Genomic DNA, 23615 nt, shown 5'->3' with positions numbered 1-23615 from the left:
GAAAAGGTCATTCATCATTTTGAGCAAAGTGTCTGCTCATCCTTTGAGAATCCCCTTGCTTCTTGGCAAATTTGTATCCCAAATTTTTCTGTCTTTCCCTTAAAATAACAACAGCCAGACTCATTTCCTTATAATGAATAGACACATTTAGCTCCTTAAGATTTGAACTGAATTCTGTTTTCCATTTGCAATTCTAGACGAAGGACACCTCTGCTTTTTATAGGCTTGCTTATTATGCTAATCTTGTTTGGGGGAGAATAAATTAAACCCTGGGGGAAAGGGGATATTTGGGTCACAATATGAGTGATTAATCTCAGCTGCAGATTGCTCAGCATCTTCTCAATTAAATATCTTATGGGTCTCAGTAACATACGTTTGACACGCCAAACATTGGAAAATGTCTGGATAATGATGGTTTGGGAGGGCTGAACTGATAGAACCCCTTAGAGGCTAATCTGCTTCTTTTATATTTTTAGTATGCTTACTGTTTTTCTTAATTATAAGTATGATACATGCTTATATCAAATAACACAAACTCGAATAAGTAGAAATGAGACGCCTCTGGGAAATGGGCTGGGGAACAGGAGTAGAGTGAGTTCCAGGGATTTGTAACAAAAAGCCACGTTTTCTCCATTCTGACAAGGCCACGAAGGCATGGATAGGTCAGTGCAGCTGCACTAAAATAGAGCATCAGAAAGCCCTGCTTTACCAGGATGCGGAGGTAAACTGAGAAGAGCAGGGACTAAGGCTAGAGCCTGGGGAAAGCCACTATTTTTTAAGAAAAAGAACCATAAACTGGACTTCATTAATATTAAAAAGATTCACAATATTAAGGAATTGAGAAGACATGTCACAGACAGGGAGAAAACATTTGCAAATCATATGTCTTATAAAGGACTTGTAACCAGAGTATTTTAAGAAAGCTTGCTTTTCCAAAAGAAGACAACAACCCAATTAAACAAGTGAGCAAAAGTTCTGAATACACATTTCACCAAAGGATATACATGCATGATTCATAAAAACATCAAAAGATGCTCAACATCATTAGCCATTCAAGAAATGCAAATCAAAGCCACAACGAGTTATCACTTCACACCCACTAGAATGGCTATAACCAAAAAATAGAAAACAACAAGTATTGGTGAGGATGTGGAGCAATCAGAACCCTCATGACACTGCTGGCAGGAAGGTAAATGGTACAGACACTTCGGAAAAGAGTGTGGGAGTCTCTTCAGAAGTTAAACACAAGCTTGTCATAAAAGCCAGCAATAGCACTCCTAAACATATATCCACGGGAAATGGAAATGGGAAGGCTACCACTTGAAAGACGCTGGAGCAAAAGCAACTGGAGGGGGAGACAGAGCACAGGCTGGAAAAAGGGGTGTGCTTAGGAACCTAGGCTTTGGGCTCTGACAGAGCTGGGTTTGGCCCCATCCTGCTACCTATTAATTCAGGGATGTTGCACGGGATGTGTTTTGTTCAGGTCTCAGCCTATCTATCCATAACCAGTGTTGTGGTTCTTACAATTGCAAGATACCCTCAGTAATAACCATCAGGGAACTTGAAGGGGAAAAGGGGTTTATTACTCACAGGTCCTGGAAAGGAGAAGGCATACCTGGGGCCACACAGCAAGGGCGAGGGTCAAGGGTAGAGAAAGAGAGAGAGGACCTGGGCCAGGGGTTCTAATTTCCCTGGGATCAAGGGTGGGGGTGGGTGGCCTGTAGTTTTGCAGGCTTGCTCTTTATTGGTGAATTTAAAACGTGAGAGAGAAAACAAGTGGCTCAAATGGTCAATTATAGAAATTCACCAAGATCTTTAAAACAAAGAAGCCTGGGGTGGAGGGGTGAGGGGGTGGGGAAGGCTCGTTCCTTATCTTTCTGTGGCTGGCAATGTGTTTATTCGAGATAGCCGTCCTTGAAGTAATGTCTTATTGAAGTGGCATGCCTCTGAAATCAAAGCTTAAATCAGGCACTTGAGTTACAAAAAAATGCAAGTTACAACTGTCAGGGCTCACACGACAACTCGGCACTTCAATTCTTTTTTGTAAGTATTTTTGGCAGTACTGGCTCTGCTGAGCGCAGGCTTTCTCTAGTTGCCGTGAGTGGGGTCTACTCTCTAGTTGCGGTGGCTTCTCGTGTTGCAGAGCACGGGCTTCAGAGCGCAGGCTCAGTAGTTGGCAGCTTACAGGCACATGGAATCTTCCTGGACCAGGGATCAAACCCATGTCTCCTGCATTGGCAGATGGGTTCTTAACCACTGGACCACCAGGGAAGTCTGGCACTTAAATTCTTTATGCCTCAGTTTTCTGTAAAGAGGAGATGATGATAATACTAATATCTACCCAGAGGGTGATGGGTGAGGCATACTCCACATGTAGGAAATTCTTAAACAGTGCCTGGCACAGGGTAACTATTAACCAGAAGATACTGTTATGATCATGACTTTTATTGGTAGAAGAATCAAGGGAGAGTTGTATCATGTAGCATATGGGAGGATATGATAAATAGTGTCCAGGAAGATAAAAGCTGAAAAATATTGGGACTTCCCTGGTGGTCCACTGGTTAAGACGCTGAGCTTCCACTGCAGAGGCAACGAGTTCCATCCTTGGTCGGGGAACTAAAGATCCCACATAACCATTTGGTATGGCAAAAAAAAAAAAAAAAAAGGAAAAATATTCATTAGGTTTGGCAACATGAATGGAGGTCATTAATAAATACACTTAAGAATGATAATTCCAGGGGTATTGTGGGTGAAACTAGTTTGCCATGAGTGAATGGGAGATAAGGAAGCACAGGCATCAGACTAGCAAAAAGAGCAATTGAACCCAAAAATGAGTCCACGATCAAATTCCTGTTTCTGTGAGAATTTAGCATTTGTCATTAGCAAGGAAAAGAATGGACTATTCAAGAAAATGTGCTGGGGAAATAGGTCATCCATCAGGAAAAAATAAGACGAGACCCTCCCACACAAGTACCAGTCTCCAAAATAGATTCCAGTTGGATTAAAAACAATTTCTAAAAATACGACGCGAAAACATAGGAGAATATTTTTGTAACTTTGGAGGGTAGAGAAGGCCTTTCTAGTTGTGATGCAAAGTCCAGAAGTCAGAGAAGACTGACAGATTTAAATTCGTTAAAAATTAAGCAAAACAAAACCTTTGTCTTGTGGATGAAAAATGTCACCTGCCTTATCAATAAACAAAGGATGTTGCATCAAGGCAGCTTCCACTGAGGCCACCCACAACAGTGCATTCCGAGCGGACTCAGGATGGATGGAGAAAAGCAGAATACTGGCCCTGGACAGTTAAGATGCCTATCAAAGGCATGATTTCAGTGAGCCCCGCCAGACTCTTGCTCTTCCCATACATAGAAAAGCACTGCACTCATTAACTTGAGATGTCTGGTTTTCTTTAACTAGCAGTAGTCTTTTGATGGTCTGACTATCTGGATTTTGTTGCAAAACCCGCTGGATATCTGTCTCTTCTGTTACCTCTTCGGAGCAGTCCCTTAGAGCGGAGAAGGTGTCTTCTAGGCTTAAGTCCTCAGTTTTGTTCACCAAATAAAACATAATTCTCAGCTTTTAGGTTGTGCATTTTTTCAGTCAATAGTCTATTGAAAGATATTATAAGCAAAAGCAAAACCAAACTACAGATGGGGAGAAAATACTTGGAACCTATATAGCAGACATTGATCCCTGGGTTGGGAAGAGCCCCTGGAGAAGGGAACAGCTACTTACTCTGCTATTCTGGCCTGGAGAATTCCATGGACAGAGGAGCCTGGCAGGCTATAGTCCATGGGATTGCAAAGAGTCGAACATGACTGAGTGACTTTCTCTTTCACTTTTTCATATAGCAGACAAAGTGTTTTTCTAAAATGTAAAAAGAGCTTCTGCAATTCAGTGAGAAACAAGTAGTTGACAGAAGGGGAAATGTAAGTGGACCATCAATGTATAAAATGATGGTCATTCAACTTCTTCAGTGATCAGGGAAATGTGAAATGAAACAATGAAGTATTTTTTTCATCTATCAGATTTGCAAAAATAAAACATAAAAATACCATATCCATTAATACCAGCTAATTTCATTCATCTTTCTGGGAGTGTAAATTGATACAGATTTTGTAAAGGGTAAATTTGACAGTATCTATTAAAATTTTAAATGTGATAAGCTAAGTCCTTAAAATAAATCTCTCTCTATTTATAAACATACATCCTATCGATTTTGTTTCTCTGGAGAGCCCTGACTAATACAACCATCAATATCAATAGATATCAGGGCTTCCCTGGTGGCTCGGTGGTAAAGAATCTGCCTGCCAATGCAGGAGACACAGGTTTGATCCCTGGGTCGGGAAGATCCCACATGCCGCAGAGCACCAAAGCCTGTGTGCCACAACTATTGAGCCTGTGCTCTAGAGCCTGAGAGCTGCAACTGAAGCCCACATGCCCTAGAGCCTGCGCTCCGCAACAAGAGAAGCCACCGCAATGAGAAGCCCAACTAGAGGGTAACCCCCGCTCTCCACAACTACAGAAAAGCCCATGCAGCAACGAAGACCCAGAACAGGAAAAAAAATTTTAATTCAGTAGATATCAAGTTTTTGAGTCTCAAAATGAATTATTCTTTAACCATCAAAACATTTCACTCTAAAAGAACTCTTGTTTCCAAACAAAATAAAAAATGAATAAAAAAAAAAAAGAAATGTGAGTATCTTATAATCCAACAGGTCCATCTCTATGTATACAGCCTAGAGAAATGATTGCACATGTTTGTAAAAGGCCCACAGAAAGGATGTTCACTGTATCATTGGTTATGGAATGAGAAAAAAATTTAAGCAGTTTAAATTTCCACCAAGAGTGCAACGAAATGAGCTATAGTACCGCCATACCAACCGCCATACCATGGACCTGTACTTGGCCATGTAAAAGAACGAGTTAAATGTATACATACTCACATAAACAGGTCGCTAAGTGAAAACAAGAAGTTGAAGAATGATACACAGATCATAATGCCATTTGTATAAATCTACCCCTTCCCAATAAAACAAACATTTCTCCCTTTCTCCCCTTCTCCTTTCCTCCCTGCCCTTCTTTCTGTTTATGCTGCTGCTGCTAAGTTGCTTCAGTCGTGTCCGACTCTGTGCGACCCCATAGACGGCAGCCCACCAGGCTCCCCCGTCCCTGGGATTCTCCAGGCAAGAACACTGGAGTGGGTTGCCATTTCCTTCTCCAATGCATGAGAGTGAAAAGCGAAAGTGAAGTTGCTCAGTCGTGTCTGACTCCCAGCGACCCCATGGACTGCAGCCTACCAGGCTCCTCCGTCCATGGGATTTTCCAGGCAAGAGTACTGGAGTGGGGTGCCATTGCCTTCTCCGCTCTCTGTTTATAGAGACATAGAAAAAAGTCTGTATGAATAATCAAACTAAAAATAGTAGTTACCTCTGAGAATAGTAGATTAAGTACACATATTGCTTGCATGATTATGAATAAATTTTTTAAAAAATTGAAAAAATTTCAAAGGAAGCAGATATAGTGGGTGTAGACTGCTCCTTTAAAAAGCTTTTCTGAGCTGGGAAAAAGATAAAGCAGAATCCAGAGGGAGGCAGGGAGGTAATGGGTAAGTTTTATGAGGATGGAAGAGATGAAAAGGGCTTGAACAGGAGCAGAAACTTCAAGGATAGATAGGAAGAGGCTGATAAGACATAGTAACCAGTTGACATGGGGGACCTAGTTCAGGTTATAAAATTCTGAATGCCTACTGTATGCCTGGAGAAGGAGATGACAACCCATTCCAGTATTTTTGCTTGGAGAATCCCATGGACAGAAGAGCCTGGTGGACTACAGTCCATGGGATTGCAAGAGTTGGACATGACTTAGCGACTAAACCACCACTGTGTGCCAGGTACAGTGTGAAGGGCCAGGAATACTAAGAAATAAGGCATAATCTCTAATTAAGGAACTCACAGTTTAGTAGAAGGGGCAAATATATGTGCACAAATTCTACATAATATGGTAAGTACAGTAACAGAGATGTGTGGAGAAGGACTGTGGGAACAGGCAATCAAGCCTGGTGGTGGGGGTATATAGTTTGGAGGTTGCAGAAAGGGGAGAGGAGGTGATCAGGAATGACTGGGCTAAGTTTTCAAGTTTTGCAAGTGGAGTACAAGGTAGCCGGCTGTCTTATAGTGGGTATTCAGTACACATTTGTTGAATAAATGATGAATCAATATATACATTGATGGGGAAAATAAACACCTCTTAACTTTTCATGATTTAAAACTTAAAGTAGGGGCTTCCCTGGTGACTCAGTGGTAAAGAATCTGCCTGCCAATGGAGGAGACACCATTTGATCCCTGATCAGGGAAGATCTCACATGCCTTGGGGCAAGTAAGCCCGTGCACCACATCTGCTGAGCCTACGCTCTGCAACAAGAGAAGCCACCACAATGAGAAAGCCTGAGCACCGCAACTAGAGAGTAGCCCTTGGTTCTCCACAACTAGAAAAGAGCCCACACAGCAATGAATACCCTGCACAGCCAAAATAAATAAATAAAATAAAATTTAAAAAGCTAAAAATATGCAACTCACAGACATATAAAACAAATTTATGGTCATCAAAGAAGGATAAATTAGGAGTTTGGGATTAACAGATATACACTATATAAAATAAACAAGGACCTACTGTATAGCACAGGAAACTATATTCAATATCTTGTTATAACCTATAATGGAAACGATCTTAAAAAGAAGATATATCTGTATCTATCAGTCAGTCAGTCAGTTCAGTCGCTCAGTCGTGTCCAACTCTTTGCAACCCCATGAATCGCAGCACGCCAGGCCTCTCTGTCCATCACCAACTCCTGGAGTTTACCCAAACTCATGTCCATCGAGTCGGTGATGCCATCCAGCCATCTCATCCTCTGTCGTCCCCTTCTCCTCCTGCCCGCAATCGCTCCCAGCATCAGGGTATCTGTATCTATAGATATATCTATATATGGCTTCCCAGGTGGCGCTAAATGGTAAAGAACCTGCCTGTGAATGCAGGAAGCGCAGGAGATGTGGGTTCAATCCCTGGGTAGGGAAGATCTTCTGGGGAAGGAAATGGCAACCCACTCCAGTATTCTTACCTGGAGAATCCCATGGACAGAGGAGCCTGACGGGCTACAGTCCATAGGGTTGCAAAGAGTCAGACACAGCTGAAGTGACTTAGCACGCATGCACACATATATATACATAACTGATTCATTTTGCTGTACACCTGAAACGAACACAACATAAATCAACTATACTTCAAACAACAACAAAAATCCCCAAAGTATCCATTGAGTGTGTTAACTCGGATGCTGGTGAGGGTGGAAACCAGTCTACAATGTGTTGAGGAATGAAGAGGAAGTAAAAATAAATAAATGAGTAGATTGTTCTTTCAAAAAACATCTCTATCCATGCACTAAATATTTATGGGCCGCCTGTTGTATGTCAGGCCCTGTAGTAGGTGCAAAAGAGAGACTTGACTGGTAAGGAAAGAGAAGACACAGGGCCGTAGTTGGAGAGAAATGTGTGGTTAAGGAGGACTGGCTGAGGAAAGATCTTTTTTTTTTTTTGAGACGAGGGAAGACGTAAGCCTGTTCATAGGTTTCAGGGAGGGGGAGTGATCAGTAGGAGGTGAGGAGCAGATAGATAGCAGGTTCTAGGCTCAAAAGAGCCTGAAAGGAATGAGATCAAGTGCACAGGGGCTGATGGACCTTGAACAGGATGAGGGATGCTTTGTCCTCAGAGGCTAGAGGATACAGAGAAGGCGAGGGAGTGAGGCAGGTTGGGGTAGTATGAGCCTGGTGACCGGATTGTGCTGATAAAGTAGAAGGTGACATGGTTCTGTGAGAGGGAAGGGTCACAGATGAGTTTCAGAGCTTGAGGAAAGTGGGGACAGTTTGGCCTGGTCAGTGAAAGCAGTGGGAAGAAGCAATTGAGCCCAAGCAAAGGGATGTCATATTGTTTTAAAGGCATATGTGAGGTTGGAGGCCAGGAATTTGGGCGCCAAGACCCCATGTTTTGTGATTGCTTCTAGTGAAATTCAGCGGCAGTGGTCTAGGAGCAGAGGGAAGATACTGAAATGTATCCAGTCCAGCAGTTCAGCCAGGCAAGGAGGGTGCAATGGGAGAGGAGTTGATAAAAGAGTGTTTGGGGCCATTAATTAGGGGGTCAGCCCAGGCCAAGAAGAAGATGAGGCCATGAGGGGCTGATAGCCTGTAAGATAATGGAGAGACCAAGGTACCAGAGGATTCTATGAGGCGAAAGATCAAGTTTAGGCCCATAGAGACATAGGAGAGTTGGAAAGATGTGTGGCAATGGTTAGAGAGCAGAGTGTTAGAGGCTATCTTGGGTGAGGCTGGCCTGGCGAATGGTCTGGTGTGGAGGTGGCTGAAGTAGAAGGGTCTGGAGGTGGGGGAAGTTGAGGCCATCCAGGAAGAAAGAGGCTGAAGGCTGATGGCTTGTCCACAAGCACATTGCAGTCACCTGGAACAGGAAGAAAGACTGGGTCAGGCACCTCCGGAAGAGGATGAAACAGGTCTCAAATGGAGAGTGTTGTTTTACACAGAGGTAGAGGAGTAATGGTCTAGAAGTGCTCAGGGTCTGCCTGGATGCCCACCGCACTGAGCCCAGCGTACACAGGTTGTGGGAGAATGAGGAGCCTACACAGGAGGGGGCTGCTAGGCAGTGGGATCCTCAGGAGAGAATTAGGTTTCCAGTAGCATGAAGAGATAGGCAGGCGCTATGAAGAGGAAGGTGGCATGTGCTACTTCTCAGACTTTAAAGTAGCATATGAGCCACTGTGGCTCTTAATAAGATATAGATTCTGATCCTGTGGGTCTGGGTTGGAGACTGGAGAGTCTCCATTTCTCACAAGCCTGCCGATGATGCTAGTGCTGCCAGTTCGGGGACCGCACTCTGAGTGGCAGTTTTGTTCACCATGGTTCAGGAGTTTCAGAGGGCACAGTGGACATAGTTTGGAGGGATAGTGAGTCCACGAGGAGAGAGCAGAATAGTGATGAGCATAGAGGAAAGAGGTGATTGGAAGGATGGAGTAAGTGAGGTATTGTCACTCTGAGCGCTGTTCCAGGAGACCTGACCTTATGATATCTTGGCTTTGATGCCTGACATGGTACTGTTTGAGTATGATGTCTGTGACCAGGTCTTCTGGGTTTCCAGCAGGGGAGCTTCTGATAGCTGTGTTTACACAGAGGGCTGGCATGTGGGAGAGGGAGACTGGGGTGACTTCTGGGTGTCTACGAAGTGTGATAGGAGCCAGTGGTAACTGAGGCCATGACAGTGAACAGGACCACCCAGGGCTAACGTGTTTGTGATGTGCAGAATGACCACAAAAGATGGTCCAGGATGGAACCTCAGAGACAGGCCAAGAATTGAAGCTAAGGTGAGTGAGAAAGAAGAGCTCTTATAGAGGTAGGAGCTAATGGTGGCAGTGAAGCCAAAGGACAGTATTTCAAGAAGGGACGGCTAACATTATCAAGAAAGAAAACAATTGAAAGATAAAACTCTTACTTTTCTGTAATATCTTTATTTACAAAATCCAATATAATCAACTTAAAGACAAGGTAGCTAATTTCAAAATAAATATGCAGAAAGTCATAGACTTCTTATCTGACAACAACCAATTAGAAGGCAGTATGGAACAGAAGACCCTATTCACAGTTAAAAAACAAACAAACAAAAAAAAAACCCTTACTATAACCTTACCCACAAGACCTTATGTGATCTGTCTCCATTACCTCACTTGCTTCATCTCTTATTATTTTTGTATTTCTTGAAGTGAAAGTCACATAACATAAAATTAGCTATTTTAAAGCGAATAAATTTAGTGGCATCTAATAAATTCACTGTTGTGCAATCACTACCTCTGTTTAGTTCCCAAACATTTTCATCATCCTCAAAGGAAACCCATTAAACAATAACTTCCCATTACCCTTTCCTCTCAGCTCCCAGTTATTATTCTCTTTCCTGTCTCTGTGAATTTGACTATTCTAGTACCTCATAGAATAGTCAAAGGAGCCTGGCAGGCTGCGGTCCATGGGGTCGCAGGGAGTCGGACTCTACTGAGCGAGTAACAGCAGCAGCAGTACTTCATAGAAGTGAAATCATATACTATTTGTCCTTTTGTGATTAGCTTCTTTCACTTAGCATAATGTTTTCAAGGTTCATCCATGTGGCAGCATGTATCTGAATGTTCTTCCTTTTCGTGGCTGAAAAGTAATATTACTCATGGCTGAGTAATATTCCATTGTATGATATTCCACATTTTATCAGTTGATGGACTTTTGGGTTGTTTCCACCTTTGGCAATTGTGAACAGTATATTGCTCTTCCTCATTCCCTAATTCTCTTGCTCAGATTTGTCAAGCTTGTTTCTGCCTCAAGACCATTGCATTTGTTTTTCCTTCTGCTTGGAATGCTCTTCTCCCATATTCTCTTATGACTGTCATTTGCATCCTTGAAGCTCAAGCGCTACATCCTCAGAGAAGCCTTCCCTGATCACTGTATGTAAAGTAGCTGAGCTCTCAGTCACTTTTCATCCCATTGTCCTATTTTATTGTCTTCATAATACATATCACCATCTGAAATGAATAAGAAATAGTGTCTAGACTAGGCTTGTTTGTGCTATTGGCCCCTTAAACCAGTGAGGCTTCTGGGCTCAGAATAACTTGCCTAAAATATATCAACTCTACAGTCCATGGAATTCTCCAGTCCAGAATACTGGAGTGGGTAGCCTATCCCTTATCCAAGGGATCTTCCCAACCCAGGGATCAAACCCAGGTCTCCCGCATTGCAGGTGGATTCTTTACCAGCTGAGCCACCAGGGAAGCTGAAGAATACTGGAGTGGGTTGCCTATCCCTTCTCCAGGGCATCTTCCTGACCCAGGAATCAAACCAGGGTCTCCTGCATTGCAGGTGGATTTCTTTACCAGCTGAGCTACTAGGGAAGCCCACCAAAAAAATACAGTTACCAAAATACTTTAAAATCGTGATATAGTAACCTGTGTCCTTCTCTACTAATCTCTGAAATAACAATAGCTATATGCAGGTCTAATAACTATTATAATTTAGAGGTCATGATTAGAAATGCTTTTTGAGATATTTGCAACAATTGTAATAGGCAACGAAAAATATTGGTAATTTCTATTGGTTATGAAATCACAGGCACTGCTGAAGTTACTGTAGACTGTTACCTACTTTGTTTTTTGCTGAATGACTTTTTTTTTTTATTGGAGTATAATTACTTTACTGGACACATCTTTTTTATCCATTCATCTGTGGATAGACACCTTATATTGTTTCCAAAAAGAGAAATCAAGTGTTAGCAAAGGTAAAGAAAAAGGAATACCTGTGCACTGCTGGTGGCTCAGCCATCATGGAAAACAATTTTAAAAATAAAAAATAGAACTACCATATGATCCAGCAGTCCTGCCTCTGAGCACATATTGCAAAAGAAATGAAAACAGGATATTCAAGAGATATCTGCACTCCTGTGTCCATTGTAGCACCGTTCACAACAGCCAAGACATGGAAACAATCCAAATATTGAACAATGGATCAATGGACAAAAATTGTCTTCTTTTCTTTTTTCTCTTGTCTTCTTGATAGTGCCATACTAATAGGTGTGAGGTGATATCTCAGTGTGGTTTTTTAAAAATTTTTAATTGGAAGATAATTGATTTACAATGTTGTATTGGTTTCTACCATATAGCAGCATGAATCAGCCATAAGTATACATATGTCCCTCCTTCTTGAGCCTCCCTCCCACCTTCACCCGCTCCTACCCCTCTAGGTTGTCACAGAGCTCCGGAATGAACTCCCTGCATCATACAGCCACTTCCTACTAGTTATCTGTGTTACACATGGTAATATATATGTTTCAATGCTACTCTTTGAATTTGTCCCACCCTCTCCTTCCCCTATTGTGTCCACAAGTCCATTCTCTATGTCTGCGTCTCTATTCCAGCCCTGCAAATAGGTTCATCAGTGCCATTTTTCTAGATTCCATATATATGCATTAATATATGATATTTGTTTTTCTTTTTCTGAATTACTTCACTCTGTATAACAGGCTCTAGGTTCATCCACCTCAGTAGAACTGACTCAAGTTTGTTCCTTTTTATGGCTGAGTAATATTCTATTGTGTATATATGTAACACAACTTCTTTATCCATTCATCTGTCTCTGGACATCTAGGTTGCTTCCATATCCTAGCTACCATAAATAGTCCTGCAGTGAACACTGGGGTACACGTGTCTTTTGAATTATGGTTTTCTCAGGGTATATGCCCAGTAGTGGGAGTGCTGGGCCATATGACAGTTCCATTTCTTTTTTAAGAAATCTCCATACTGTTCTCCATAATGGCTATATCAATTTACATTGCCACCAACTGTGCAAGAAGGTTCCCTTCTCTCCACATCCTCTCCAGCATTTATTGTTTGTAGATTTCTTGATGATTCTAACTGGTGTGAGGTGATAACTCATTATAGTTTTGATTTGCATTTCTCTAAGAATGAGCGGTATTAAGCATTTTTTCATGTGTTTATTGGCCATCTGTATGTCTTCTTTGGAGAAAAGTCTGTTTAGGTCATCTGCCCGTTTTTTGATCGGGTTGTTTGCAATTATTTTCTCCTATTCTGAGGGTTTGTCTTTTCGTCTTGTTTATGGTTTCCTTTCCATTACCTACTTTTGTACCTGAAGAAACTCTAAACTTGCAGTTACAGCTTAGAGAAAAAGATGTGTTTTTTCCTGTCGAAGTTCATGGGTCCTATGGATTCTATCCATAGGCCTCTTCAAGGTTTGTGGACCCCAGGCTAAGGAATTCTTACCCTGAAGGGACTTCCCTGGTGGTCCAGTGGTTAAGACTCCCAGCTTCCATTGCAGGGGGCATGGGTTTGATCCCTAGTCAGGGAATAAGATCCCACATGCCATGTGGCATGGCTAAAAGATAAAAAGAAATTTCTACCCTGAAAAGTAAAAGATAAAACAGTTGTGAGAAAGAGGGATAGAATATATTGGAGCCGGGTTTTCTAGCAGATCATAGTAAGCCAGGGAAAATGGGCTGGAAAAAAGCTGCCTTGGGGTGTGAGGGATGTAGAGATTTCCAGTTGATAAGGATATGAAGGAAGAAAAATCTTTGAAGGGGAGCCAGGTATCCCTCAGAAGGAAGCAGGTTTTTTTTTTAGAAGGAAGCATTTTTGTGACACGGTTGCTTATGGGAGTAAGAGATTTTGTTTACCAGGGACTGGAGTCCAGTGAGCATGACAGAGTGGGATGGGAGAGATGGCCATTGAGGGAAGATGAGCCATTGGGAGCGGGAGTGGGACCCTTACTATATTCCAGATACCATGTGGGACACTGAGGATAAAAAGATGAATAAGACTCTAGTTCTAAGGTAAATAAATACAAAGGATGTAATTTATAGCATGATCAATGTAATTAACATGGCTGTATGTTATATATGAAAGTTAAGAGAGTAAATCCTGAATTCTCATCAAAAGGGAAATTTTGTTTGTATTTCTGTAATTTTGTACATATGTGAGATGATAGATGTTTACTAGAGTTATTGTGATAACCACTTCATGATGTATGTAAATCAAATCATTATGCTGTATACCTTAAACTTATACAGTGCTATATGTCACTTATGTCTCAATAAAACTAAATTTAAAAATCAAAATGTCAGAAAAAGGGTAAAAAAGAATAAGACAAAGATGAGTCATCCATTTAGGATTAGACTGAACCAAATCCTGTGGGTGGATTGGCTGCTCTGACGATGCCTCTCTTCAGAGACCCTAAGGGCCAGAGGCGTTAGCAGAAAGACCCAGTGTGTCACTAGAGATGCAGGGGGTAAAAAGCTAAAAATGCATTGCTTTGTGTCCTCCTTGGGTCCCTTCTGTAGAGCAAAAAATAAAGTAAAAAAGTTATATAATGGAGGAAAAAATATAGGCGTGCTGTATTTAGATCATTCAAATGAGCCAGTCACCCAAAAATTAATTAAACAAACCTAAGAGATGTATTCCCCCCCAACCCCACTAATTCTTCAGGAACCTTCTAAGGATCCCTGCAACCAAGTGATCCTTTGATGACATTACCCTTCAGAATAGTGTTTGGCTCACAGGGATCAAAGGAAGAAAGAAAGGACTATATTTTTAGATTTTTCTCTGGGGCTCCAGAGGTACCGTGCACCTGGCTCTCTCTGTATGTAGCTCTCAGAATCTAGAATTCTGTGATTTCTTTTTTAAAAAGCTCTTTTCTCTTCTCTACTAGGGGAATCTTTCAGAAAGGCTCAGGTAGTGGGCCGCTGCAGCTGAGAGGCACTGGCTGAGCCCAGCTCCTCCTTCCATCACATTCCCTTCCCGCAGTGGTCTCTGCAGACTCCCCATCTGGCAGGGGTCCCCAACCTCCCAGATTCTAATGCCAGATGATCTGGGGTGGAGCTGATGTAATAATAATATTAATAGAAATAAAATGTACAATCAATGTAATGCGCTTGAATCATCCTGAAACCATCCCCGCCCCCCCGCTTCTCCACCCCCATTCTTGGAAAAACTGTCTTCCATGAAACCGGTCCCTGATGCCAAAATGGTTAGGGACCACTGCCCTGGGCCAGATAGCAAACCTCTTCTTGCTTGAAGGGAGGAAGCCCCGGACGGAGAGGCAGCGGACAGACAGGGAGATGAGAACAGAGGCAGGGCGGAGGCTAAGCTGACCTAGTTAGAGCAGAAAGAGGCTGTAGGGGCCATAGAGAAGAAAGAAGCTTCCCAGGACAGAGAGGAACAGAGGACTGACTCTTGGCTAAGACTCTTCAGCAAGACTTGGAGCCACACAGGAGCTCTGTGCCTGGGGACTCAATGAGCTTGGGGGTGGGGGGGGTGTGCACACGTGTTGAGGTTGTGTGTGTAAGACTCTACCAAATTTTCAAAGTTTCACATTTTCAGTTACAACCTTAGGGACTTCCCTGGCGGTCCAGTGGTTAAGACTCTGCACTTTAATGCAGGGGGCGTGGCTTCAGTCCCTGGTGAGGGAACTAAGATCCCGCATGCCCTGTGGCCACAGAAAAAAAAAAATCATGACCTTAGAGGAAATGAGAACAGAAAAATATTTTAGGGGAGCCTCAAACCCAGAAAGATTGAGAAGAACCCAGTGCATTCTGGAAGATTCCCCAGCAGTGGGTCAAGGAGACATCCCGACCACCCCTGGCTACCCAGCTCGAGTATTAGCTGCTGCAGGGGAGACAAAGGAAGCAAAGACATGAGCCCAGCCTGGGGCACCATCCGCTCATCCACAGATGCTGCCAGGGGGCTCCACACTGCATCTGGGCCCCATGGGGCAGAGAAGGGCCCTTCACTGTCCCTGCCCTTCACAAGGACACAGTCTGTTTGAGGGGACACTAATCCTTGTGAAGCATCAGTAAGCCATCCAATAGCATAATTCTTTGTCACACTCATGAGGCCCAGAAGGGCTTTCTGGCATCACTGGAGAATTTTGGAGGAGATGGGCATTCATCCGAGTTCTGAGGCCTGGGAGGGCAAGATTGGGATGAGAAGAGAGAAGTGCTCATTCCAGAGAGAAAGCACACTGATGAACACACAGTTGGCTCATGTGGAGATGAAAGAGGTGGCCAGTCTGACGGGAGTAGAGGCCCACTGAAATCCAGTCAGGTGGGAGGAGTCAGATTACCGAGGGCATTTTGCACTTCAAAAAGAGCTTTGAGACCTAACAAAATCCAGGTGTCTGAAGGGGTCTGGCCATTTCCCCACTCTCCCCTGTAGCTACAAGCCCATCGTGGAATTCATCGATGCCCAGTTTGAGGCCTACCTGCAGGAGGAGCTGAAGATCCGCAGGGTACTGCACACCTACCATGACTCTCGCATCCATGCCTGCTTGTACTTCATCGCCCCCACGGGTCATTCCTTGAAGTCTCTGGACCTAGTGACAATGAAGAAGCTGGACAGTAAGGTAGGGAGGCAGGGGCGAGGGTGGGTGGGAGGTGGGGCCTGCTGGACCCCTCCTGGTGGTCTCCTGTGCCACACTGATGCCAGAGTCCGGCAGAGGTTCTGTGGCATTGGCATCCTCCACTTCACTCCCTGTCCCTCCATAAAGATGGTGTTAATTGCTCCGGCACCTGAGTCGTATGCTTTGTGATGTTTTCCCAGCACCGGGCATGAGTGTGCACTGAGCTGTTTTCTTCCCTGATCCCTCTTGGGAATAAAGGTGGATGCAGGACAGATGGCTGTCTGGGTCTAGGGCCTCAGACTTCGGGTGGTGGAAAGGTGTTTTTTTTTTCCTTTGTCACAATGTTAACTGATCTATACTGGAATCAAACATGCAAGCTTGACTTCAAAAGTTATTATTCTTATTATCAATAATAATTTTATCATAGCAGCTAACATTTGTTAAACCTTTATTATATGTCACCACTGTAGAAGTGCCTTGTGGAGTGTCTCATTGAATCCTCACAACAACCCAGTAAAGCAAACACCATCATTACTCTTATTTTATAGAAGAGAAAACTGAGGCTCTGAGAGGTTTGGAGACACCCATTGTCATAGAGCCAGCTCCTGGCAAAGCCTAGATTTGAACTCGGCTCTGTGGTGCCAGGTTACATTGCCTCCACACCCAAGGAAGATGGCTGTGGGATTCAGGCACATCCTGCTTTAAGATAAACTGAAAAATGCAAGTCCCACATCAGATATAAATTAGACAATGATTCTTCATGTTAAAGGATTATTGGTTGTGCAAGATAATTGACCACGGGATTCTTTAAAAAGTCTCATTACTAGTATATTTCTTCCCTTAACATCTCATATGTACCTGGCACTGTGATGAGTCCTTTATATGCATTGTTTTTATTTCATTCTTCCAATAATCCTTTGTGGTAAGTATTATTATTATTCACATTTTACACACGAGGAAACTGAGGCACAGTCAAATAGCTTGCTCAAGACAACTTGTAATGGATCTGGGATGCAGACCGAGCTCTCTCTAACTCCAGGGAATTTATTTTACAAAAAAAAAAAAGAAAGAAAGAAAGAAATCTTTAAATGTGGTTGTTTAGTAGCACCTTCACTATAATCACTGAGTTTCAGCTGTCATCAAAAGAGGAGCAATTTGTCATTTTTCACAGCAATGAGTTCTCCGCCCGCGAGTAATGTGCTGCTCAGGAAACGTCGCCATGCCCTGCATGTCTTGAATGAGGCAGCACGGAGCCATGTGGTGGGTAGCCTGCTAGGTGGGCTGTTAGGTAGGCAAAGTTCAGCCAATGTTTACAGCGTGCTGATGGGGGAAGTGGTGAAAAGAGACAAGAATTGACTGCCTGCTGCATTACCTAGCCAAGGGCTTCAACCTCCATGCTTCAAAGACCTGAAGGGAGGTGCCGCCAAGGTACAGTCTTTCTTTGACCAACACCTAAAGCTGCGGCGTCAGCCTGGAGAGGCTCTCCTAAGGCAAAGAGCAAAGAAGGGGAAAATTTCAAGTCTTGAGCTGTTTTCAGGGCCCAAGCACCATCCACACCAGCCCATTGGAGTGTGCTGGCAGGACCAGCTGTGCTTGTTGTGTGAACTTGAGCTTGGCTCTGCTCTGTCTCACTCAGGCACATCCCTTTCCAGTTGCTTGACCTTCCAGCAGTAAAAGCCTTGTCCCTTCTCGGAGGAATTTCAAGGATTAAGGTTCAGGTAGATTAAACTTCAGGGCAGCATCAGGCCTTCCTCCTACATCTGTACAAAATTGGGCATCTGCTTCTGCTTTCTTTACACAGAAATTAATCAGGAGATTCTGACAGTGAAGCTCTTTTTGGCTAAGTCTCAGATCAAATTGGGCTCCCCTGATAGCTCAGCTGGTAAAGAATCCTCCTGCAATGCAAGAGACCCCAGTTCGATTCCTAGGTCAGAAAGATCCTCTGGAAAAGGAATAGGTTATCCACTCCAGTATTCTTGGACTTCCCTGGTGGCTCAGACGGTGAAGAATCCTCCTGCAATGCTGGAGACCTGGGTTTAATCCCTGGGTTGGGAAGATCCCCCGGAGGAGGGCATGGCAACCCACTCTGGTATTCTTCCCTGGAGAAGCCACATGGGCAGAGGAGCCTGGTGGGCTACAGTCCATAGGGTCACAAAGAGTTGTACACAACTGATCGACTAAGCACAGCACAGATCAAATCAGTAACAGAGGGTGGTCTTCACGTCCGTGGGCTGGTTCCTTAGTGTTGGCTCCAGAAAGAGGGCCGTATGTGCATCTTCATGGAGCCCTGCCCTGCCTCACTTCCCACATGGGTCTCTTTCACCTGGCTTAGGGCTAGCCCCCACAAGATGGGTTGGGACAGTTGACTATTGGAAAGGAGTGGCCTCTTCTCCCCTTGTCCACCTCAGATTCCCAATTGTCATCCTTCTGCTTCAAAATCACCAAAGCAATGACCTTGATATTAAGATATCACACAGCTCATCAATTTGGATCTGAGCTGGTAGGTTAAGACTACAGACTGAAAAATGAGGTTCAACTTGGATCAGAACCCCAGTTCCAGTATGTGTGTGCTCTGTGGCCTTGGACAAGCTACTTAGCCTCTCTCTGCCTCAGTTTGTCCTTGGTAAAATAGTGGTACTAATACCTTCTGGGAGGGTTTTCTGCCAGGGTTAATTGTGTTAATCCATGTAAAGCACTTATTGTTCAGTGCCCGGCAAACAGAAAGCACTCATCGTCATTTATTATACTACTGTTTGGCTATGGATGTGGCCAGGCCTGGACTATTGGGTTGAACTGCTCCCTCTGGCAGCTGGTAGAAGTCCTAGGTCACCTACTCTGAGCTGCAGATTTCCAGTAATGATGCCCCTTTGCTCTTCCCTTCCCTAGGTGAACATCATCCCCATCATTGCCAAATCAGATGCCATTTCTAAGAGTGAGCTAACCAAGTTCAAAATCAAAATTACCAGCGAGCTTGTCAACAACGGAGTCCAGATCTACCAATTCCCTACAGATGATGAGTCAGTGGCAGAGATCAACGGAACGATGAACGTGAGTGGGCTTCACACAGGGCTTCAATTTTCTGGCCATTTGCTCTTTAGGATTATTATTTTGCCAAATAGCAGTCAGACCTCACCATCCATCTTAGTGTAATCAACTCAATTATCTGAGTCTCAGGTATTTGTGAGAAAGAATTTAGAGGCAAACAGCTCCTCCCTCCTCAGACATGCAGAGATAAATAGCCAGAGACTGAAGGAGGGAATGGCTGACCCCAGGAATCGGTTCGACCAGGGGATTCCGACCTCTCCTACCCTCCTCTTTGACGCCTGTCTCATCTAGGCCAGGAAGCCCCTGTGGGACTGCCACAAAGGCAGTCTTTGTCTCAGACCAGAAAAATGTCTTGACAGTTGATGCAGCAAAAGAAGGCAAGTGTGAGAAAGTTGGCTGGCTTTGGAGACTCGAGGATAATCTGTACTCTGATAATCAAGCCCTCTGCCCCTGGGAGGAAAAATGACATGTAGTCTCCAATTTTTCTGGTGACTAGAGAAATGTTATTTTTAAACTTCATGATTATGTTTTGCTTTATTAAGTGTGAATGAGTCGAAGGGAAAAAATGAAAAAAACAACCAACCACTTGCCATGTTTCCTCTCACTCCCCCATTTCCCCTCCTAGAGGAATGAGTAATGAAGGAGGCAGGGAGTCAAATGGCTCCTCATGCTTCTTTACAATGTGTTGATACTGTTGCTGTGAAATCTTCAATGTTGTGATTTCAAGGAGACAGCTAATAGCTTGCAGAAAGCCTCTGCTTTGGAACAGATTTCTTTTTCTCCATTGAGAGTCATCAGTTTTTTCCTAATGACATAATGCCTGAATATAGCCAAATGCAGGAAAGCCTTATAATAAAAGCCATTTTTAGAAAACTTTCCTGCTGCCACCACCCCCTAAGTCATCATTACGCATCAGCTACCACCTCCTATGAATCAGCCAACAAATTAACCTAGTGGGGCAGCAAATCACTGTCTTGCCTGCCTTTTTGCCCATCAGCGCACCAGAGATACGTTTGTGATGAGAGGCCCTTGGTTATCTTTGACAAACCTGGCCGGAGGATAGAACTGTGTGGATCATGGGAGGTGGAGTTGTGGCCTCTCTGACTGGGCCTGAATATTGAAAAACTAATTAAAAAAAAAAATAAGGTTACTGCATATCGTCTCCAGCCGCCAGGACATTTTGATGAAAATTAGGTTCTGCTAGGATAAGAAAACCCGAAGGGGCACCTAATCTCCAGAAAACTGGAGCCTAGAAAGAAGCGTCATCTGGTGTCACCACACTGAGGTCTGGAAACTCTTACTCACCTCAGAACATCGGGCCCCATGGATACCTTCCAAACATGGATTCCCTGAGTCACTAGGCAGCTTTCAGGATGGTGGTTTGCTTGGCTGAGGATGGATATAGATACGATCGAAGAGTCCTCAGCAATCTCAGGGTGTCACACAGAACAACCTCTGACTATGTGGTGGGTCAGGAGTGACCATCATTTTGGGCTCTGCTTTCAGCTTACCTCTGGGCCCTTGCTTGAACCCCGGGCAGCCTTGGCCTCAAGGTGGGAAACTTCCCGTGCTATGAAGCAGTAGTCCTCAACTACGCTGTTTCACCTGTGAAGGGATTTGGGGTCCTTTTTTTTTTAACAATAAATAGTCCCAGTGTGCCAATGGTTCACTTTGAAAAACCTTATTTGAGTGGATCCGGGGTTATCCCTGCAACATCCCTCAGCACTCATTCTCTTGCGTTCCCCCAGGCTTTTTTGTATGTGACAGACAGCTCAAGACAGGAGTGGCTTACAGCTAGCATGCCTGAACTGGGCATGCACAAGGGAGGGGGCGTGCATTTGAAAACTGTGTATTGCATTTGTTGTGATGGGGGAAGGCGGGGGGAGTAGGTGCTATGAAATACATACAGAGAATTGCTTAGCCTGACTATCCCTGGAGCAACTGTGTTACACTGGGCCTTCCAGACGAGTTGTGGCCTGTGAAGCAGCATCATCAGAGAGCCGGGGTTGGGTGGTAGGAGAAATGGATGCTGGCCTCTCAATTCTGGATTTGACCCCAGCCCCACAGTCTCAGCCACCCTAGCCAATTGTCCTGGGAACTGGATTGGAAGGATGGAAGAAGCCTCTTGCTTGAGTGGAGAAGACTGCTCAGTCATCCCTTAGTTCCCCACTCGGGATTTTCACGGCAGGAAATGAGAGTCAAGAGGTCTAGCCTCCCTCTTGGCTCCTGGGTGGCTCTGAAAACACTTATTTTGACTCAGAGTGCTCAAAAGAGAGGGGGAGAGGTCTTGCTGTATGCCACTTTCCACCTATACTCTGATAGCTCTCAAGGTGGCAGACTTCAGTGCTACAATTTGCTCTGGTGAGCCGTGGTAAGTCACTTCAGTTGTGTCCAACTCTTTGCAACCCTTTGGACTGTAGCCTGCCAGGCTCCTCTGTCCATAGGATTTTCCTGGCAAGAATACTGGAATGGGTTGCTATACCCTCCACCAGGGGATCTTTCCACCCCAGGAATTGAACCTACATCTCTTATGTCTCCTGCATTGGCAGGCAAGTTCTTTACCACTAGCACCACCTGGGAAGCCCAAAATTTGCTATGTTGTTCAAATTGAATGTTCTTTGAATGGTTCAAACCACGGCCTGGGAGCAGGGCATAGGCCCAGTTACTCGACTTGGCTCAGTCAGCTGGCTGCCTGAGAGCTCTTGGGTTTGGCCCCCACAAAGGCATTTGGGCCCAGTGAGAGCATATGGGCGGCCAGGAGGGTCACAGAGAGACCCAGAGGTACAAGCCTGTCTCCCCCACCCCGAGGTAGCAGTGCCGTTTCCATAGTTGGCAATATTTGTGTGTGAATCACCACCAAGGGTGAACTTGGGAGGATCAGTCAATGCTCTCGGGCTTCCCTGATGGCTCAGATGGTAAAAGACAATTCTCTTGCTCGGTGGTCAGTAGGAGGCTAGAATGAAGGCCAGTGTAACTAGCCCCACAACTGGGAAATACTGTCCTCCTGGGAGGAAGCTATGCCCACTCCAGATCTTATCAGATGAGGAATCAGTGGTCCTGGCAATGTGTTTCACTGGGCTAAGGGGGATGGTCATCTAACCTCCCTAATAGAATGGGTGTCTTAGAAACAGAATAGAATAGTTCAGGCTGGTTGACTCATCGAACACTTTTAAATGGACCAAGAGGAATTTAAGGGACATATGAGGCCATAAAGATAGTGAGTCTGGGCATTCGTCCTCTGCAATGGCCCACACTCTGTGGAGTGTGTCTCTCTCTGAATAAATCCACTTCTTACCTATCACTTTGTCTACAACCCCATAACCCTGGGCCTCTCTTGCCTTCCAAGATAGCCCCCACTCTGTCTATGGAATGTATTTCCTCCCTGGATAAGCCTTCTTTCACTCTAAAAAAAAAAGATAGTGAGTCTGGGAACAGACTCCCAAGAGGAGGCTTGGGACTATCCCTTGTTGGAGTTTTCTGAGACAGGGGCATCTGAGGTCTCGGGTGAGTGAGAATTACGTGGAATCCCCATAGGAACCCATCCATGTTTCAGCAGCAGTGCTGTCTTTCAAGTCTCCTCCCAGGGCCCACACCTACAAAGTGCCAGCCCCAGGGGGGTAGGGGGTGGGGACTGGAGGGTTTACCTTCTCCCTGCTCTGCTTGACTCTATTCTAGTTGTCAGAGCCACCAGGCTCTCAAGAGCAGCAGCAAGGCGGCCAGAGCCGACCCCACGATTTCCTGCCCTTCATGGTTAAAGCTGAGCTGACCTGCCGCCCTGGGTGGTGGCAAAGGCTGGCAGCTACAGCGTGGTGTCCTCACTGCTCCTTGGGAAGATTTGGGCATGGGAGGTAGGAACCTGGGCAACTCCTTTCAATGGTCTGTACGCCAGTTTTCCAAATCACTAGTGGGGCTTATATAATAACTGCCCTGGAAGGCTGTTGTAGAATCAAATGAAATCTGCCTGGGAGCACTCGGAAATGAGATCCTTGCAGAAACTTATCAGAACAGACTTTGATGCCAGTTGGAAACGAGTGTGCCAGGGGAGGTCTCGGAGCCCTCTGAAGCTGCCATGGCAGGGACTGTGTGTTTCAGAGTGGGGAGGGATAAAGTGACGGCAGTTTAAAGAGGAGGGGAAAGCAAGTGACCCTGTCATGCTAACTGAAAATGTCTTTTGGAGATAAAAATAACACACCCAAGGGAATACTGACATTTTTTTTTTTTAATGCCTTTATTCTCTTCTGGATTTTTTTTTTCTTTTTTCGCTCTTAAGCCCAGAGAAGTACTTCCCACTTCACATACCCTCCTCCTGCATCACTTTCAGCTGAGAGCCCAGGATGTGTGGGAATGCTCCACCACCAGTCCCCTGGTCTAGCCCTCTGTCATGGCTGCCCCTTCGAGTGACTGAAGCTTTGAGGTTTCTGCAGGTGGGGCAGCCTTTTCCTGGAAAGTGTTTGGGGGTTAATTGGAGGCTGCCGGCATGTCTTGGGTCTCTGAGGGGGAATGAATTGTGCCCAATTGAACCCCCGCCCCTTCTGACCTTGAAAGCCGGCTGGCCGAGGTCAGAGATGCTTCGGCC

At 44.6% G+C, this 23615-nt stretch overlaps 1 protein-coding gene across 5 annotated transcripts in view; it reads left to right on the top strand.

Annotated features, from left to right (window-relative positions):
- The window catches only part of SEPTIN6 (septin 6), a 75109-nt gene that overhangs the window by 28746 nt on the left and 22748 nt on the right, over positions 1-23615 (top strand). For all 5 annotated transcript variants that reach the window (XM_055564379.1, XM_055564377.1, XM_055564378.1 and 2 more), the window contains 2 exons: positions 15811-15997; positions 18881-19042. In XM_055564379.1, coding sequence (XP_055420354.1) covers positions 15811-15997; positions 18881-19042 — 349 coding nt within the window. The remainder of the gene's footprint in view (positions 1-15810; positions 15998-18880; positions 19043-23615) is intronic.

The sequence above is a fragment of the Bubalus kerabau genome, chromosome X (assembly GCF_029407905.1).
Source record: "Bubalus kerabau isolate K-KA32 ecotype Philippines breed swamp buffalo chromosome X, PCC_UOA_SB_1v2, whole genome shotgun sequence".
NCBI classification, from domain to species: domain Eukaryota; kingdom Metazoa; phylum Chordata; class Mammalia; order Artiodactyla; family Bovidae; genus Bubalus; species Bubalus kerabau.
Note: the sequence above shows the minus strand (reverse complement) of the source record. Positions and strands in the feature narration are given on the sequence as shown.